At 36.7% G+C, this 21,546-nt stretch overlaps 1 protein-coding gene across 7 annotated transcripts in view; it reads left to right on the forward strand.

Annotated features, from left to right (window-relative positions):
* The window catches only part of Dgkb (diacylglycerol kinase beta), a 713,645-nt gene that overhangs the window by 526,714 nt on the left and 165,385 nt on the right, over nt 1-21,546 (forward strand). For all 7 annotated transcript variants that reach the window (XM_052738362.1, XM_052738366.1, XM_052738363.1 and 4 more), the window contains 2 exons: nt 10,941-11,031; nt 20,085-20,280. In XM_052738362.1, coding sequence (XP_052594322.1) covers nt 10,941-11,031; nt 20,085-20,280 — 287 coding nt within the window. The remainder of the gene's footprint in view (nt 1-10,940; nt 11,032-20,084; nt 20,281-21,546) is intronic.

The following is a 21,546-nucleotide window of genomic DNA, read 5'->3' on the forward strand; positions in this document are numbered from 1 at the left end:
TTTTACAAAATATAACATTAAATTTGCTTAGAAGCGACATGAAAATACAGCAGCATATAGTAAAATTGATTCTAATGATATAGATTATAGAATTAACATGATTCACAGTAACAGAAACATATTGGTTTTCCAGTGATGAAAGCAAGTGTGTTTGTGTATGTGTGTAAGTGTATTATGTGTGTATAAGTATGCATGTGTGTGTGCATGGATCTATGCATATAAATGTGTCTAACTCTATGTGTGTGACTGAGTTCCTGTGTGTATATAAATACATATACACAACTTTATTTGTCATGGTGACCGTACTGTGTTGACACTACTCAGTCAGCTTGTTTCAAATAAGTTTCAAATTTGAAGAAATTAAGCATTAGCTATTAAGCGAAGTTACTTTGTTTAATAATAGAGAACATCTTCAAATAATTGTTGGAAGCAAAGTCACAAATCAATTTGTATTCTAGTTGTGAAGTTGTTTATGACTGAGGCAGGAAATCTCATTAGACAGTTGAAACATCTACAGTTAAATCATTTCTCTGAAACTTAGTAAGTACCCTGTAAATATCTGTTGAACTATATTACCAAAAAACTGAACAGATTTTTAACTAGTGACTGACAGTGGATTGAATTAAGACCAATAAATAGGACAGGAGGAAAGAACCAAGAAAGCCCATGCAAGTGAGTTGTTGAGTGATAGAAAAGAGAGGGTGAAGCAAGCTGGGATCCCCCTGCCTAGCTCAGCCTATTCCGTCACCATCATCCATCTATTGCCTGCTGCGGAGGATGGCTGTTGGGTCCCTAGAGGTTCTGTAGAGATCATGTGTCAGGGATGTGATCATGTGTCCGCACCTTTGTAAATACACACAAGTAATTGAGTCCCGGAGCCTAAAAGTGACCAGAGCCTCTCTCATTTATTTTCACAGTTTCACTAACACTGAAGTTTATATACCACTTAAAATGGAGAGGAAATGATGATAACCCAAATGCACAATTCCAAAATTCAAAATATTGTCTTCAAAATCCATGCAAAGCCAAATTTAACTTTCATATTGCTTGGTGACTACAAAATCAGAGCAAAGAGACAGAAGCTGAAGAAGTTTGTTACCCAGAGCCTTTGGAAAGCCTGTTCAATCTCTGTCCATAAGGAAGTCTTTCCTTTTATCATGTACAAATTTATAACTTCTCTCTAGCATTTATTACCATTCCCTTAAAATATGTTAATATACCTTTCCTCATAAAATGCATGTGCTGTTTCAAATAAAGACCTATGAGACTTTGTATACCAATACAATTTTGATGTCTTAACACTTGAGGTAGGAAATACAAATATCAAATAAATGAATTCTTGTCTCATCAGAAAAGGAGCACACTCATGTCTCTTGATGTCCAGAGTAAAACCCAGACTTGCTAATTGCTGCATTCATAATGCCCTCTTCTTTGGCTTTAAATATATTGACTTATGAATATGATGATTCTTTCAATAATCTACCCATGTTTCCTATTTAAGTGACACAAATAATTTTAATTTTAAAAAATAATTAATTTATTTTATATCCCAGCCTCAGTTTCCCCTCTCTCCTCACTTCCCCGTCAAGTGCTACTCCCCTCTGTTCCCACTCCCCTCCCATCCACTCCTCCTCCATTTCTGTTTAGGAAAGGACAGGTCTCCCATGAATATCAACAAAACATGGCATATCATGCTTCAGTATGACAAGGCAATGCACCCCCTGCCCCATGTATTAAAGGTGAGCAAGGCGACCCATTATGAAAAGTAGGGTCCTAAAAGGCAGTAAAAGAGTTGGAGACACTCCCTGTTGCCACTGTTAGGAGTCCCACAGGAACTCTCACATTTATGCAGAGTGCCTAGGTCAGGCCAGTACAGGTTCCCTGGTTGTCATTTCAGTCTCTGTGATCCCCTGTGAGCCCAGGTTAGTTGGTTTTTTGAGTTTTCTTGGGGTGTCCTGGACCCTTCTGGCTCCTGTAATCCACCACCCCACACACCTTCTACAGGATTTCCAGAGTTCTGCCTAATGTTTAGCTCTGAATCTGCATCTGTTTTCATCAGTTGCTGGATGAAGCCTCTCTGATGATAATTGGCCTAGGCACCAATCTCCGATGATAACAGAATATTGTTAGTTGTTGGATGAAGCCTCTCTGATGACGATTGCGCTAGGCACCAATCTATGAGGATAAGAGAATGTTGTTAGGCATCATTACATTGACATTTTTTCCTCCAGTCCTGTTTGGTTCTATCTTGCATCTCTAGGTCAACCAGGCTGTGGGTCCTCATGCTCCAGGCAGAATCAAGGGTGAGCTTACTCTCTTGGCATGGGTTTTAGGCTAGACCAGTCATTGGTTGGCCACTCCCTCAATCTCTAGACCACCCTTACCCCAGCACATCCCACAGCCAGGACAGACTGTAGGTTAAAGGTTATGTGTCTGAGTTGGTTTCCCACTCCCTTCACTTGAACTCTTGCCTGGTCACAGGAGATGTCCAGTTTAGGCTATGTATCTGCTATTGCTAGGAGTCTTTTTTTTAATTAAGAAACTTTTTATTCATTTTACATACCAATCACAGATCTCCCTCTTCCCTCCTCTCAACCCCCCAACATTCCCACACACACACAACCCCCCCCCCATTTCCTTGTACAAGAAGGTAAGGCCTCCCATGGGGAGTCAGCAGAGACTGGTACGTTCAGTAGAGGCAGGTCCAAGCCCCTCCCCCTGCCTCAAGTCTGTGCAAGGTGTCCCACCATAGCTAGTGAGCTCCAAAAAGCCAGCTCATGAATCAGGGATGGATCCTGATCTTACTGCCAGGGATCCCCTTAAGCAGATCAAGCTACACAACTGTCTCACTTATGCAGAGGGCCTAGTCCAGTCCCATGGAGGGTCCACAGGTGTTGCTCTAAATTTCATGAGTAACCACTAACTTGGTTTGGTTGTCTCTGTAGGTTTCCCCATCATGATCTTGATGCCCTTTGCTCATAGAATTCCTTTTCTCTCTCTTTGACTGGACTCCTAGAGCTTGGCCTGGTGCTTGGCTGTGGATTTCTGCATCTGGTTCCATCAGTTACTGGAGAAAGGCTCTATGATGACAGTTAGGGTATTCACCAATTTGATTACTGGGGTAAGCCAGTTCAGGCACCCTCTCAACTATTGCTAGTAGTCTAAGGTAGGGCCATCCTTGTGGATTCCTGGAAACTTCCCTTTTTGCTAGGAGTCTTAACTGGGCTCATCCTTGAAGATTTTTGGGAGATTTCCTTGGCCAGGTTTTTACCTGACCCAGAAATGCCTGAGATAGCTAGGGCCTGGGGAGATATCTCAGAAGTTAAAATAGCTTGGATGCTCTTCCAGAGGTCCTGATTTCAATTCCCAGCAACTACATGGTGGTGGCTCACAACCATCTGTAATGGGATCTGATTCCCTCTTCTGGTGTGCATGAAGACCCAGCACTCATATACATAAAATATATAAATAAGTTTTTTTTTTTTACATTTAGTTGTCAATTTTGGCTAGACTGTATGCATTCCTATTTTGATTTCTAGCAGATAACTTAATTATCTCCACACCAAAGTTCAGACATCACATAATACTTTATTAGTGCAAATATTGCAAGGTCATTCTCTTTCGAAATTGGTAGAAGGGGTGTGAGCAGGTATACCACCATAGGAGGCATCCCTTACTATACTATTACAGTCTCACTAACTGCTTGCTATTTTACAATGGACTCACTGACCACAATAAAAGCATCAAAGGCAAACTGGGGCTACATTAAGAATGGGTGTTTTATGACAGAGTTCCAAGATTATTTCAAATGTTTACATGTGGAAATAATGCTAAGAAAATTTGAGAATATAGAAATTTAGATAAGGAAAGTAGATTCAGGGATCTTTGCATATCCACTCATGAGATAAGCACAAGGAAATGCCATGAATACAAATCCTTCATTTTAACTATGTTCTTTCAGTTACTACTGAGTGTCACAATTAGGAAAATGACATTGCATGGCAATAACACCACTTCATTTAGGGTTTTTCACAAGTATCATCCAGTATCGACCTGTCTCACCTATGTTCTTTATAGCCCAGGAAATGTTTTCAGGTGACGCTACAATCAATATTGCATTCAATGAGAGATATTTTCAGAAGGGACAAGAGAACTCAGGAATTTCTTAAATAAGATTTTGCTACTTTCTGTACAATGTTGAGAATCACTTGTACACCTCATTGGGTTCAGTAAGACAGTGTTGTGCTCAGTAAGAAAAGTAATTATTCCTATCATAAAATTATATTTTCTCTTCCTAACTAGTTTCATAAATTCATGCTTATTATGAGAAAGCATTGATTTAAATGTGAAAGTTCTAGACATGTCTGGTCATTGATTAAACATGTTATGTAGTTAGTTTCAAGTAATCACAAAATTATCAGCACTCCAAGGTATTGACCATGTCTATATACCTCTCTGATGATTTGGTAACATCACTGCTTTGATTGTTTTTAATTTCACTTTATTAATTAGAGCTAATATATGACAAAAAAACAAGAAAAGAATACTTAGAGGAACACTAATTTTTAGCAGTTAAACCAAAAAATTTTATGCATATGCACTATTACATAACCATTATATTTTAAAGAGAATTCTTAAAACACTAAAATACCTTATTTCTGAGAGCATATTTTTCATACACTCACATGAGAAAGTTTCTTGAGTCTTGTAAGAGTAATTCAAGTTAAAAATTACATTTGTATAACATTCATCTTTTTTTATAAGTCAAGATGGAGTATTATATGAATCTGCCTGAAGTTTCTATAGCTTGTTTCATTGTCTCCCTGGGACTCAACAAGCACATCTTATGACTGAGATAGAGTCATTTTTATCCATAATTTTTTGAGATCCATATCTCAATCTGTTGTCTGGAAACCTGAGACTTATTTGCTCTCTTTGGTGTGACTATAGCATGCCCCAACTGTAGTCATGGTAGAGCTTCTTCCATGGACTGCTATCAACATTAGTCTCTTATTGGGAAGGACATAAATTGCTGTAAGCAAAGAAAAATAAATCTGAGGATCTACACAGAGTAGTGTTCTTTACACAATTTAGAATGATAGAGGACAAGTCACTTGTATCACTGCTATGTTCATATGGGTAGCAATTGCAGAAGTGATATATTACCTTCATATACTTAAGTATTAATACTATAATTTTTATAATTTGGAGGAACAGTCCCCTTTTATTCTACTTTTCATAAATGGAATGACATTTTTATAATTATCTACTGGTATTTTATTTTTGCCAATGTAGGAAAAAAAAAAAAAAAAAAAAACAAAGGCCGATGATTTCATTTGAGTGGGCCAGGGTTTAGTTGTTAACACAGGGATGTTGCCAGAGGCAGCACTGATTTCCCAGGAGACTTCAAGAAGTGAGCAAACCTATGCTCCAGTTAATGGCCCTGCAGCCATGCCCAAAGGGGCAGAACTAAATGTACTTGGTGGCAGGAGAGGAGGGGATTGAGAGAGGAAAGTGGTAAAGGAGATAGGAGAGGAATTAAGACAGGAGGGGGTCAATTTGGGGTAGATATGATCAAATGATATATGCGTCTTTGATTGTTAAATAAATTGTTTTTAAGAAGTGAGAAGAAACATAAAATACCTCATTAATTAATTTTCAATTGTTGTGACAAAGCACCATAACCAAGGCAACAAGTAGAAGAGTTCTTACAATTTTAGGGAGTGAGTCTAGGACCCTTATGTCAAGGAGCATGGCTGCAGACAGGCAGGCATAGTGGTGGGGTCGTAGCTCAGAGCTTACATCTTGAGATACAGCTTCAAGGTTGAGAGAAGTAACTGGGAATGATGCGAGCTTTCGAAATCTCAGAGCCTGTCCCCAGTGACACACCACCCCTACAACAAGGCCATACCCTCTAATCCTTCCAAGCAGTTCTATCAACAAGGAACAAGTATTCAAATCTATGAACCTCTGTGGGCCTTGGGATTCAGGGCCGCACCCATTCCTGTGCCTCTCTTTGCTGCCCCTCTGCTAGGGCTGTTGCACTAACGAGGTCTGGAGCCCTGTGGACAGACATACAGCTGCTGCTCTGGCTTGCACTCGCTTCTCTAAAGTGCCCTTTCTAGACACTGCCCATTCACTAGTTAAATAAGGGGGGCTTCCATCTGACTCACGGTGTATTTTTTTTTTAAGTAATTGCTTGCTATGTTTGGGAATATATGAGTAATTCTGTAGCCAATGTTTAGTGTAGAGTTTCTTGGCAGTGAAAACAAATAAAAGTGACTCGATTCCCTGCTGTAACTGCAACTTTACACCCTTGCCATCTGACTGTAAGTCAATCAAGCTTCGTGTCTCTTCACCAGCATCGTCAGCCAAGTCCAGGGTATTGGGTGGCTTTGGAAGCCTAGAACTTAGGATACCAATCAAGTTATTCATTGTTAAAATCCTTGCCCTTCATGAGAATACCCTTTCTATGTTTAAAGTGATTGCTGGAATACTTCAGGAAGAGGAAAAAAGGTGAAACAAATTAATAAGGATGATATGAATTTTTGGAGCACCTTAAGTAAAAGTGAAGAACATATTTGACTTGATTCCATGTGAAAACTAAGTTACTGAGGATATGATGTTTCTGGGTGCGTTTAACATCAAAGATCAAGACTAATTTAGATTTGCATGTGCTGAATCATTTAAATAGCCTTGAAGAGTGTACACATGCCTCCTAGAAGACGTTTGGTTGCATATATTGTAAACAATGTCCTTGTACTTTGTGCATTCCCACTGAATACATAACCATCACACCTGTACGATCCAAACATGACCTTTAGGGATAACTCACCGAATTAAGCTTTCTGCGCATTTATGACTCAGATTCCTCTGTAAGATAAACAAACGGCTACTTCCTCCCCCTTTTACTGAGCAGTCTTGTTGGAAACAGCCACCAGGAGTAGCACGGCACGTCGGGACACTTTCTGCAGAAGTGCTCTGACACTTCGTATTCTATTTGGTTTTGTGTGTTCAGAGCATTTACGTTACTGAAAAGCTGAAAAAAGAGTGAGATGGAAAGAGAGAGGGAGGGAGGGAGGGAGGAAGGAAGGAAGGAAAGAAGGAAGGAAGGAAAGAAAAAAGTATGAAAGCTAGATATATTCCAATGAAATATATCGCTAGAATTTGAATTACATAGTTGAAAGTTAAAAACTTGTAGAACTAAATATTGACTAAATTTCATAATGACCCAGACAATTTTGTTTCAACAAAATGTTGCATAGCTCACACTTCTCTGAAGATATGTAAAAGATGAAATCACTCTTAGTGAGAAAATGCCTGGTAAATGGGAGTTTGTTTCTTCATTTTTACCTGAACATCTGGTAACCAAGCATTTTTAATATTAATTGCAGATTTACAATTAAATTCATTGGAAAAAGACTTCATGCATTAATTAAAATTATAATTGCATGCCTAACTTTTGCATGTGGACTTTGTAGGACATATGTCATCTTACCTGGAGTTATAAACCCTGTCCAAATGTGCAATAAATTTGGTTCTATGTGTCTATTTCACAATAGTGAAATGTTCAGCTCCCATATTCTCAAGTCCAAGTGATGGGATTTCTCTCGCCAGTCTGAGTCTGAATTATTCGAATCATTTTCTATTGTGAATCATAAAAATAGATGGCGTACATGCCTAAATGTGCCTCTTCTGCATTTCTACAACCTGAGGACCAGTTTGGTTAAAAAATAAAATTTAACAGCCTTTAATTTGTCATGTGGATCTGATTCTATGTGTTCTTTATTGCCTCCATATATTTATCGAAGTGAAACATAAAATGGTTGTAATAATGGAGAATTTAAAGTAGCTTTTGCACATGAGCAGAAATGCTAACTAATATGGTGAATAAAGACCGAATGTAAATTCTCAGGATTTCTGTTTCTTAGGAAGTTTTTGTGAAACTAAGTGGGTTTTTGTTGTTGTTGTTGTTGTTAGTTGAAACAATATTCACATGAAAGTATGATGAACTTTGATAGGCAGAACAGAAACCAAAGGGAATTGCCATATGTTTATTTAATTTTCCAACTGCAATATAATATTTAGATCACAAAACCTGCAAAATGTGAGCCATGGGCTTTTTCATGCTCCAGTGTACACACTCAGAAATAACCTAGGTATAGCACACACCACCACAATAGAGACTTATCAATTGCTGTGGAGTACACTCCTTCCATGTCTCTTAAATTCTGCCTCTCCTCTCTTCCCCTTGCCATTGGCTTCGGCCTTCATTTGCACTGCTCTACTATGTTTCTTTCAACAGTACAGCATTTTAATCATCCATGGCTCTGCTCCTCGACCTCCCTGCCCATAAAATAGAGCTGGCTATGTCACTGCATTGATCATAAGCTTCCTTCAGTTTTGTGTCACTCTTAACCTTTACTTTTGACATGCATATTTTGAAATAGGCCCCACCCCAGTTGTGGTCCATATTCAGCATGTTGCTATGTCCAACTGAACTGCAACAGCAAGCCAGAACCCAACTCTTTGTTTAACTCTTTGTTTTCATTGTTTTCCACTAATTATCCATTAATATGCTACCACTTTTCAAGCCTTTTACATTCATTGAAGCAAAATGAGTTGAGTCATTCAAGAATCCTCACACAATACTTAGATTTAATTTAACTAACATTGTAATTATTAATTTATATACCCGCCTGTAATTTTGCAACATTCTTCGTAGTTTGAACATAATCTAACATGAACAATTGCACTTGCTTAGTTAGAATTTAACGCAGTAACATGTGGAGGTGAATGGTCCTATGGAACACTTGTTAAGTAAATGAACAAACTAACAACTGAATCCACAAATATCTGGAGAAAGAGCTGCCACAAGTGTGTTACACCTGCCAATTGGAGAAAACTAATTCCAAAAGGCAGTGACATAGAACTTGGGACCAAAATACGTTCTATGTATGTGTAAAACTCTCAATGAACTAACAAAGTTATTATGTTTCTAAAGGATGTCTTGAGGGCATCTTATATAAACCAATATTTTCTTCTCATCACATAGAAGGCAGTAATTTTATCAGAGTAGTCAGTAGGGAAATACTTCAAATTTTACATAACTTCAGCCATTGTTAATGTGAATTGGAACATAGGCACAGGTCCACAGGTTGGAATACACTAGTCATTCTTCTTTACATTTTTTTTTCACATATGATGTATCAGTCCATAATTTAATAAAAATATTCTTTGGGGAAAAGTAAAAATTTATGGTACCAAGCCCCTGTGAAATGTGACACCAACTTTGTTCTTCAGCTTACTGGCTTGCATGTAGTTGATACAAGAAGAGCTTGTGTAAATTTTGTAACAAATAAAACCTATGTGAGCCTAAACATTGCTAACTGTGTCTAGATAACGTAAGATTATTTTCATACTCTGTAACTATATATCAGAAATTTTATTTCAATAAACAATAATAGTAAGCTCAACATTAAGTTACATGTCATATTTCAAAACAATGATTATTCAACAAATTAGTGACACCTTTGCAGAAAATCACTACGTCAAAATGTTTCACAATCTAATTAAATGGTTACATATCAATATTTATAAGAAAAACAGAAGAAATTCATGTATAAATATATTCACATATTATACCAAAATTTCAATATTGCTTTGATATGTGAAAATATGTATACTAATTTATATCTATTTTCTTCTAATTAAAGACATATTCTTATCAGAAACATGAATAATTAAAAACTGAATTTATTCATAAGAAAGACTTTTAATGTATTATAGGTAGAAAATCTAGCCAAACTCTGTAGAGTTACAGTAAGTGATCATGAATTTAATTACCTGGTAAAAAGAGACAAATATATAGTCATCAAATGACAGAAGAAAATAGAATATTACTTTAAGATTTGGTACTTTTTTAATATCTTTCTTTTAGCTTCTGGATATTGTCTTTCTTGCTTAGTGCTTTCAGACTTCAGCATGATTTCCAGCTGTTGTTCATAGGAGAAAATACATTATCTGTTAAAACAATTAATGGTTCTTCTCATAAAGTTTAGCTTTATGGTAACATGTAGGGTTTTTTTTTATTATGCTTTCAATCCTTTCCATTTATAAAGAACACATAGCTAGCTATATAAAAGTTTTAATTTACTGAATGTTTGTCTCTTTTCTCTCATAAAAATTTCAGAGCGTTGCTGTTTTTTTTCTCCTTATGGCTATAGAGTTGATATTTCAAAATCAAGTTACTTAAGACACAAGAATTAACAGGATTAAGACCACTTTTAAAAATCCGATCAACCAACAGATAGAAAGGTCAAAGACTCTCAAGGCTCTGTAAGATCAGTGCACCCCTGTAGTCCCTACAGGGGCTATCATGCAATTTGACACTAACAAATAAGCTTTGAAATTATATGATTATCCATTGCAGTTTTGATATCACATGTCCTCAAATATTGCCTGTTATTTAAAAGATTCAAATGTTGATTAGTTTTATGTCAGCTTGACACATGCTAGATTTATTTGAGAAGAGGAACAACAATTGAGATTCTTCATAAGATATAACTATAAGCAAGTCTGTAGCAAAATTTCTTAAATAATGATTGATGTGGGAGGACTCAGACCACTGTGGGTGGTGTCATTCCCCAGAAAAGAGGTCCTGAGGTACAAAAGAAAGCAGGCTGATCAAGCCATAAAGAGCAAGCCAGTAAGGTGGGTCCTGCCTTCCACATTGAGTTCCTGTCCTGACTTCCTCCAGTGATGGACTGTGATGTGGTAGTATATGCATAATAAACTCTTTCTTCCTCAAATTGTTTGAAGTTGTGGTGTTTTATTACAGCAATAGAAACCCTAACAAAGATATAAGGCAAGATAGAGTTAAATTTTTCAATCCCTTCGAATATGATGACTGTCTAAGCTGCTTTTTTTCTTTTTTGCAGAATGAAGAACAAATTTTGGTATTTTGAGTTTGGCACATCTGAAACCTTCTCAGCCACCTGCAAGAAGCTACATGAATCTGTAGAAATAGAAGTAAGGAAAAATAGATTCCCTTTTGTAACAGTATAAAGTGTCTTGTGTTTGCTTTCTTAGTGTTGTGGTATGGCCCCTATTAAGAAATATACTTTTAGGCCAGGCAGTGGTGGCGCACGCCTTTAATCCCAGCACTCGGGAGGCAGAGCCAGGCGGATCTCTGTGAGTTTGAGGCCAGCCTGGACTACCAAGTGAGTTCCAGGAAAGGTGCAAAGCTACACAGAGAAACCCTGTCTCAAAAAACCAATATATATATATACTTTTAGCAATACATATAGGTTTACTCAAGATTATAAAATATGACCTTTGTCATGCATAATGAATGTATCACTATCTGAAATTAAGCTTAAGTATGGGTATGAATTGTGTCAATATCATATAAAAATAGATATAGAATACAACTTTTGAAAGCAGAGTTTACTGTGCATAGCATGAAGAAAAAGATGTCAGATTAAAAAAATAATTGATGAAAATGAAAGATTGCAAAAAGAAGTCACACACATTTTCTGGAATGATTATCTCATAACTTTAAGAATAGTGCACTAAAAGTTTTCTTACTTTCACAGATAAATTTTAAAATATATCCTTTCCCATTTCATTCCATTCATTAGCTAGGTTTCTCAGTTCACAAGGTTGCTATTCCCCATTAGAGATATAGGATGTCAAAGCCCCAAGAAGGAGAGCAAAGATAAGAAAAGACACCTCAGAAAGATCTGGAACAAATAGGTCTACCAAAAATATCTAGACATTGTAGCACTCAAAAGTTTAAAGACATACTCTAAACAGAAATGATATATTGAGGGATTTTTAAAGGCTAAAGAATAGTTTTATTTTTGCATGAATATTAAAGACAAAACAAAGAAACAATTGTAATGCAAATAATTTGCTGATATGAACACAAAAATATTGGCTCGGTCATTTTTATTTTTTAAAACAAATATACAAATTGTCTCCTAGTACCTAAGTTATTAGGTACATTTGTAGGTAATAATTGTGAACTGAAGTGAAAGTTGTCTAAGACACAACTCATACCCACAATTAATTTTTTATTCCTCCTTTTTGGTTTGTCAAGACAGGGTTTCTCTGTGTTGCTCTGGCTGTCCTGAAACTCTGTAGATCAGGCTGGCTACTGTAGATGTAACCAACCATCTTATTAAATAAGAAACACAGAGCTGATTCAGAGAAGAAAGACAAGAGGTCAGAACTAAGAGCCTTACCCTTCCTGCTTCAGCCAAGAGAGCTCTCCAAAAAGGGGCCTACTTCCTGTGTGTATGTCTTTATATAGTCTAGCTGTTCTGCCTTCTCATTGGTTGTAAACCCAAACACGTGACTGCCTCGTCACTGCCTGTATGTACAGCCCTCCAGGTCCTCTATAGTATTGAGATTAAAGGTGTGTGCCACCGCTGCCACGCACTTGCTATGGCTCTAATAGCTCTGACCCCCAGACAACTTTATTTATTAGCATACAATTGAAATCACATTTCAGTGCAAGTAAAATACCACCACATTTCCCCTTTTCTATTTTAATAAAAAGAAAAAAAAGAAAAAGGTTATAACTAACAAAAGAAAAACTATATACAAAAATACAATAACTATATACAATATATACAAGTAATAAATGTCTAAACAATGTCTAGTCCATTTGTATTTGACAAATTCAGAGAAAATAATTTCATTATCTATCCTATTTTGGTAAGTCCAAAATGTATCTAATTCACTTTCTATCCTAATTAATTTTCAACTATAACTACCTAACCTTCAACTCCCTCAGAGACCCAAGAAGGAAATAATATTAGCTAACAAAAATAAAAACAGAAAGTGCATGCAAGCAACTTCCAAAAAATTAGTGAGTTGACAGAAACAGCCAGCTGCCTGGACAGTCACCTGAGGTTTCTCCGCAGTGCTGGGGCATCATCTTCAGCCTATAGGCTTAGCATATCTGACAGACTCATTTGTGAAGTAGGATGTACACAAGGTCAACAGTTCAACCTCACATTGGGTGAGAGCAGTCCATGTACCAGAAACACCTGAATTCCACTAGTGTCATGTCATGATTCAGGATTTTAAATTCTGGAAATTGTTCATGGTTTTTGAATTCAGCTGTCCATTCTTCTTGGCTGTGTATATGTGGCTTCATCTCAGCATCCCGTTCTTCTTCACATCCCTCTATCAAATGCCAGTCTACTAATGAGAGGCGTGAGCTTAGTTACTCTTCAAGAATAACTGCTTCAGCTGCTGTTCCATTGCACATCAGAAGCCATCGGCCCACTGCCTGTTCAGCTGCCTTTGAAGAAAAGGGCACTGTACCTTTTCCAAATTGTGAAGGCCACTTCAGGGATGGTGCTATATTGTCCTGGCCTCAGAAGATGCCTTTTGATGAAGCCATAACCACACTTGTTTTGGCAAGAATCAGTAGTCCTTTGTTTCATGTCTTGTCTGTCCATTTTGTCCTGTTTATTTGAGGATACTTTGTTGTCCAGTGGTTAACTTTTGCCACAATGAAAGTTAACTCCATATGCAGTTTCTTCAATGCCCATATTTTCTCTGAAGTAGATTGGTACTGCCAGGAGCCGACATGTCTCAAAAAAGAAAAATTTTCTAAGTTATTAAAACATTTTAAATGCCATATTCTGTAGATCTCTGAAGGGTTTGAAGATGACCTGTCTAAAATATATCTGCTCAATTTTGAAAACATATCTAATATGACTACAAGTTCTATTGTAATGTCTAACTACTAACTTTCATTTCTTTATATCCTAATAGTTGGTAATAATAACATTCAAGGATCAGAAAATTGCATTGTTAAATGAATGGTATAAGTACAATTAGAAATATACATATAGCATTTTCTAACAATATCAATTTCAATATATATAATTTGTATACAATATAAAACAATCCAATCCAATGTAAAGTATTTAAAACTAGTAATTGTCTTTTTCTTCTTTTCTTTTCTTTCTCTTTTTTTTTAAACAAGAACCTTAAATCTAACCTCCTTTGCTTAGCCTTTTTCCTAACACTTGACAACAACTTGTAACCAACCCCCCTAAACAATGAAAATTATCCCAGACCCAAAACCCATTAAAAACACCAAAAAACCACCTGCCCCACAGGCTACAAACTCAGAGACCTGCCTGCCTCTTCTTTCCAAGTGCTGGGATTAAAGGTGTGCACCATCATGCGTGTTTTTTCTGTACTGAATTTCTAATAGTTCTATTTTATGAGTGATGGATACTATGCTTTAGAATCTTGGGTAAATCTATGTGTTTACAGTAGCCTAATGTCCTGGCAAAGGCTCTACAAAAATCCCAATTTTGTAATTTACTGTTGGTGACAATACAAAATACTAATATTCTCAATGTAACATTTTTTGTTTATTTCTTATCATAATTGGAGAATAAGACTAAATATTAGAAGTAGACTAGATGGGTAGGGAAAAGAGAAACTGTGTTCAGAACCATATTAATTCACAGAAGGTTAGAATTAAAGTCTGTCCTGTATGTTACATACTTTTATATACATTGACATATGTATCTGTCTATCATGTAATCATGAGTATTCATAATGTAGACTGTATTATTAATAATGCATGTGTCTTTTAATCATATGTAGTGTAATAGTATATGTAGATGTACATGTTAAGATTACTTTGCATTTTACTGTTTTGTGTATATGGTATACATGTATACATGCTCATGTATATGTCCATGTGTATTTGCACACGTATATGGAAGTCATAGGTTAACACAGGGAGTCCTCCTCTATCACTGTCCATCATCTCATTTTATTGAGAAGAAGTCCAACTTGCTGCCCAGCAAGCTTTTGAGCTCTGCTTGTCTCTGCCTCTGCAGCCCTGGAGCAAGAGTTCACACAGTACATCCATCTAACCGTGGGTGCAAGGAGCCCAACCTCAGGTCCTCACGCTTATGAAGGAAGACTTTACCCACTGAGCCATCTCTCCAGCCCCTGTGTACCATTAGATAGATAGTCATTATTGAGGTACACAGAAATTTATTTTTAAATTATATTACCACTTTAATTTCATAAAACTGGTTTATATTATAGATCCTAAACATTTTTTTTCTCAAAAAGAAAACTATCATCAAAGAAAATCTATAGCAGAAGCCAGACTAAGGCTTTCTGTAGTGTAATTGGAGACCCTAAGCCTTCCTGTGTCTCTGCCCCTTGGTGACTCTCCCTGAGCACAGACTGAAAATTATTAATCCATAGAACAAAGCAATGTGTGTCACAAAGTACAAAATTTTCAAGAAGATTTCATTAAATATCAGTGTGAATTTGAATGAAAATAACTGTAGAAAGCATTGGTTTTTAAAGTTCTAAGTACAGCTAAAATGAGTCTTACTATGTCGTAATGCTTTACATCTTATCAGGATAGTGATTGTTTAGGATACTCCTCAAGAAATCTGGACCAGAACTGAGTTACTTAGCTCTGAGTCCCGCTTTTCCATGTTTTCCTAGTCTGGCTGTCTGGTTCTGCATTTCTGGTTTTCTCAAGGAACCGTTACTATAGTATTTATAAACTGGAGTCAACACTGTGTGTTCTCGCCATTATATCATTGTATGTCACGAGCACTCACACGTGTGTGTGTGTGTGTGTGTGTGTGTGGTGTGTAGATAGCAATGCCAAGTGTGCCTTTCTGCTCACATTTTAATGAATCCAGTCTATCATATTAGCAGAATATGACTTTCTACCCTCAAGGTTACTTCATAATTAAATATAAGAAATCAACAGTTCGGAAATTTGATTCTGCTTGCTATTGCTTCCTATGTGGCCTAAAATCATACCAACTATGGTTTGAAAAATGTCTAATGAGAAATAAACCCTGGTAGTAACAATAGAACCTCAAGCAATGGTTATATGTTTTACTGGCAGCCCCTTCAAAAACAAGTCATTTTCTGTGTATATGTTTATGTTACAATGCTCTTTCCTGCAGGGAGCTCCTTCTGAAAGGAAAAAATGTTTGGGACGAAATAAATATCCTGGGAAAGTGCTTCATAATAACTACTAAAGTACATGTATTATTAAAATTTACCTTGTGTCTGGTACTAAGCAATACACCCGCATTATCTGGTTTAATATTTATACACGCGGTATGAATCAAAGATATACTATAAAATCTTCATTGCATAGTTAAATATTTTAATAATTTAAAAGAAAAAATAATCACATTATTGCCAGAAAAATTAAATAGAAGGGAACAAATCAATGCTATATACATATAAATGCAGAGGGTAAAACAGCGATTTAAAAATTAGCAGTTTCAATTTTAAGAAACTCAGTTATCTTCTAGCTTTACTACAAAAGGCAAAAATAAAAATAAAATGAAAAATTTCAAAATTATTAAGAAAAGATGTCAAAAGCAAAGTTTGCATTACTGCGTTTTGGAGGAGGGATAAAGGGTATCCAGCAACCCGAGGTCGGGGCCTGAGACTAGAGCAATCAGGCACACAGGTTTTCTGTTCTTCTCCATGTACCGAAGTCAATGAGAGAATTAGAATGTCCGTTCCATAGACCACTCAGTCTTTTGGGGTGGTAGTGAGACTAGGAAGATAGTAAATGTTCAAGCCAAGAATTTGCTTTTATCCACCAGTACTGAGATTTTTCAAAAATAATTCAGTAATATCAAGACTTAACAAATACAAGAGCTTCATGGATTCAAAATCAACTCTAGGATTTGTTCACTAACCTGGAAAACAGTTTGTTAAGGCTGCTGTACACTGTAGTCTCAACTGTCCTGTCCTAGCCCTAAGATTGCCTGTCAATGTTTTATGCTTTGTTGAGTAAAATTATTAATAACTTTCACTGACATAGGCAAGAAAGCTGACTCATTGTAGAAGAAATAAAGCTAATCATTGATTATATCTCACCAAACTTAAAACCTGTACTCTCAGCTCTCCAGAGTTTATTAACTAAGATTAAATATATATTGGCAGAAAATGTAATTGTTCTTTTAGGTACTTTGTGTTGGGGATAAGATCTCTGCAGCGGCTCCACAGTGCCACTCTATGTGTGCTCTCTCCACAGTTGGGTTAATGACCTTGTTAGACTCACAAATATTTAGAATTCACTAGACTGAGGCTCTTGGTTTTGAAGCTTTTACTTTTTTTCTCTGTACCTACCTTTTACAAAACTCATAACTCTTCAAAGCATATGAGAACATTACTCTACATGAACTTATTCCTTGTTTACATTCATAGCCTTTACCTCAGCTTTATTTTCATAAACTCAGCTGGTGCACTGCAGCTCCCAGTCCCATCAGCACCCGCATGGAACTTTCCAGACTAATGAACATGATGTCAAAGCAAACAGAGAAAGGTGGCCTGGGATCGGACTGAGAACTAGTGAAACTAAACCATTCCTAGACACCATTAATTATTTAAGGACGCTGTCCTGCACTCGGAGGAACCACCATGCTCTCCGAGGAACCACCATGCTCTCCATCACTCCTAGTTCTTCGGGACTCCTTGAGAGTTGCTGGTTGTTGCTTTTCTTTTCCCCACTTGTCAGAGAATGACTAGCTCATTTCCTTCAAACCACACATGGTGTTGACTGTGAAGAGGGGAACGCGCGTGGTCGTAGTACATGCTAGTGCGTCTCCATTGTCTCGTCTAACTCCACTAGTTCAATTTGTCAGAAGAAAGACGTTGCAGCTTGCTCTCCTTTTCTGCAGATGAACAAAGGAATCTTCCTTCACTAATTCTGAAAGTAACTTGTCACAGCAGGGTCCTAAGGCCTAGTCACATAATTGTCTTAGTGTACTACCTGCTGTGTTCAATATCGAGTGGAAATGGAAGCCAGGCCCCAGCTCCAGCGTATTTCACAATTCTTCTGTTATTTAAATGATTTTAGTCAGTTTGGGGGAAGCCAGACCTTTATAAATTAACAGCAGGGAAATACCAAAGGTGTCAGATTGCATATTTATCATCTTTTTCGTGTAATACTTAAATATGTATTAAGAAGTGACTGACATAAATTAGGCGGTTTTCAGAAGCCACAGGCCGTGGCTTGTAGAGGACCCCCTTCTGCTTGACATTTCATCCTTGTCAAAGATCAAATTATTTTAATTTAGGCTGCAAATTATACGGAATGAAGACTTCTTTGTGGGAATTCCCTGTGGTAATCTGACTTTTGTTGTTACTGCTGCTTGTCAGTGTGCAAAAGATATAATATGCATGCAAATAAGGTTAAAAAATATGTACTATCTAATTATCCAGCCAGTGCGTTCCACTTGAAGACAGTGGGAGGCCTGACACACAGTATGTGTTTGATTCATTGAGGCCTGCAGGGTATTTACACAAGATTACTTTTAATTATGAAATTAATATCTGTTTATCTAGAATATATAGTGGTGAGTGAGTATACACAGGAGCAGAATTCTTTAGTAAAAAGAAATGATCTTAATTTAATACGTAAAAAGGAAGAAAATGCACTTGTTTCTGAGAAAAATGGATACTATCATCCAGAGCTGGGTCCTCTGCAGTGAAACTGAATGAGAATTTAGCTCTTTTTTCAGAATTGTTTCTTCCACCGCAGAGTGGGCTCAAGATGGGGTGCTTTATATCGCTGCATTGTTACTTTGGTGAACACGATGCATCCCTAGCTTCAGAAAAATGAGGCAAACGTGGAAAAAGACAAGATTCAGTTTGTTTTGTTGTAGTTTCTGTGGCATCTTGATTTCCATGAGAATTAAACTTAGTGTTTAAGTTAGTGATGACTTAATTATAGTAGGCCGTGGTGGCTGTAGCAATCCTTTGCTGAGCTATTGTTAGAGACATGCTGGTTCCTAACAGGGTGCTTTGAAAGAATTTCAAGTTGTATCTCTTCTCTTCTCAGCTTATGATAGAAAATGGAAGAAAAAATTGTGAGATAGTTATAATGATTATCATTTTGGAAAATCTAAAGCAAAAAATAAAATAAAATAAACAAGTTATCACTTAAAAACTACAGGAGAGGGAGTTGGAGACAAGGCTCAGTGGTTAAGACCCCTTACTGGGCTTTCAGAGTCCCCAAGTTAGATTTCCAGGGCCAATGTTACTTGGGTCACAAGCACCTGGAACTCTGCCACATGGGCATATGCACACACACACACACACACACACACACACACAAACACACAAACACACACCACATAGTAATATATATGTTAAGGCTACAGACTAACCTCATAATCCTTCACATGTGTCTATCAACAATAATGAACAGAAAATATAAAAACTCTAAAAACTGACCACTTTGGCTATACAAAAGTACAGTTGCTTTGCACACTTACTTTTCATATGTAATACGGCCACTTTTTACAAGGCAAAAAGAAAAAAAATAACAAAACATCTGCCAGGCTCCATTATCACAGCAACTGTAAGTACCTTCTTATAACAAGAATAAGAACCCTTGTGCTGCTCCTCCTGACATCTCCCTCACTCAGTTTTGCCTGTCTTCCATGTTCCCCTGGGCAGCTGTCTTTATTTCTAATGTGTTTACAGTGTGAGCTATCATTTACTCCAAAGTAATTGGGGTCTCTGTGATCACCTCTTGGTAATGACTTCACTTGTTCTTTGTGAATGTCCATAAGGAAGGAAGGAAGGAAGGAAAAGAAAAAAGAAAGAAAGAAAGAAAAACAAAAGGAAAGGAAACTAAGTCAGCTGTAGAGGCAGAAGATCAGGAGTTTAAATCCATCATTCAAAAGAGGCAATGATCAGAACAATTTCTGCATTCCTAAACTTGACCTCCTCAGCCCACAATTTGCCTATTGGAGTTGAAGAAAACATGTGCATGTTTCTCTCCCAAAGGTTTCCTATAAAGTAAGACACATTGGTGATGTGGTGTGATCATTTTTAATAATTATGAATGGTAACTAGTTAATGTGCCTGCATTTTTCTGTTTTGTATTGACATGAATTTAAATAGCTTTATTAAAAGACAAGGAAGTAAATAAGCAATCAAAAAGAGATGAAATACTCTCTCTCTCTCTCTCTCTCTCTCTCTCTCTCTCTCTCTCTCTCTCTCTCTCTCTCTCTCTCTCTCTCTTTCTCCAGTGTGATGGAGTACAGATAGATTTAATAAACATCTCTCTGGAAGGAATTGCAATTTTGAATATACCGAGCATGCATGGAGGATCTAATCTTTGGGGAGAATCTAAAAAAAAAAGAAGCCATCGAAGGATAGAGAAAAAAGGCTCTGACAAAAGACCCACGCTCACAGACGCCAAAGAGCTGAAGTTTGCAAGTCAAGGTAAGGTTTCCCCAGATTGTATGTTACGTTGCTTGTTCCAAAGGTTACCTTAAAGAAAAACCTTCCATACATATGTATGATTAAATTACAGTGGATCTGAAATCGTATCTATTATTTATGTTTTACTTCTTTCCCAGTCTTTCTTTAGTGAGAGATTTTTTTTCCACAGATAAGAAAATGTAAAAGTAAAACAGAAAGCACCTTACACTGAGCTCTTTTGGAACTGGTTCAGCCTGGTCAATGTTTTTAAGTGGCTGTACCAAGGACCCAGTTGTTTACTAAAAGACTTTACTCTTGTCTCTTCAGTCAAGATACAATATTCAAATCGTCCTGTATTAGGTTACCATTCCAAGTAACATATATAAAAGAATGCTTTGATATCACAATATATTTTTACCTGCTGCTGTTTTTCAGAAAGTTAGTATCAACCATTAAAATGCCCGAGAAACAGGGAGCAAGGAATACCAAAGCAGGATACACGGCTCCAGGAATATATTTTTCAACCCCAGTGTAATACAGTTCACTTTGTGACATGACAACTAATTCCTGATAGATGTTGCAATCAAAGACGCACAAGTGGAGCTAGTCCCCATAGTTTATGTATAGGAGCCTATAATATTTTTAACTGAAAAAACATACCTAATATTATTAATAGCACTAAGCATAAAGAAAGCTTATTAATAGAGGCATGAGTACTCCCCCCTCCCCCGAAATTCTGTAACTTTGGTAGCTAATGCAGGAGGATTACCCTGAATTTGAACGCACCTTTGGCTAAATAGTGGGTTCTATACAGTCAGATTCTATCAAATAAATAATACATAAATATAAATTCTACTAGATCAGTGTAGAGAAAGCAAAATCTGAAGAGGTTGTAGCATTAAAGCCTCAATGTAAGTGGATAAATCATATGTGAAATGGTTGGTAGGTTTGATATTCTCTTCTGTACCTGGCTTTAGTTTAGGCTTTGAGCAATGACTTCTGTTAAATGAAACTTAGTATCACAAAGATGCAAAGGTCGAAGGAAAGAATGTCACATCCTCCACAAGACAAACTTACCCTAACCTGCTGGTGACAGGAAGTTTGAGCAATAAACCAATTAAAACACCCCATAATAAGAACTCAGTACAACTGTAGGAAATGACATAAATGGAATTTTGAAGAATAAATATACAGAAAAGTCTGCAGCATTTTCTATATGAATGAGTAGAAAATTTGTACAGTTATTATTTTGTATAAATGATGACATAAATATCTGATTTATACTAA

Source organism: Peromyscus californicus, unplaced genomic scaffold (assembly GCF_007827085.1).
Source record: "Peromyscus californicus insignis strain IS unplaced genomic scaffold, ASM782708v3 Scaffold_15__1_contigs__length_86483966, whole genome shotgun sequence".
NCBI lineage: Eukaryota > Metazoa > Chordata > Mammalia > Rodentia > Cricetidae > Peromyscus > Peromyscus californicus.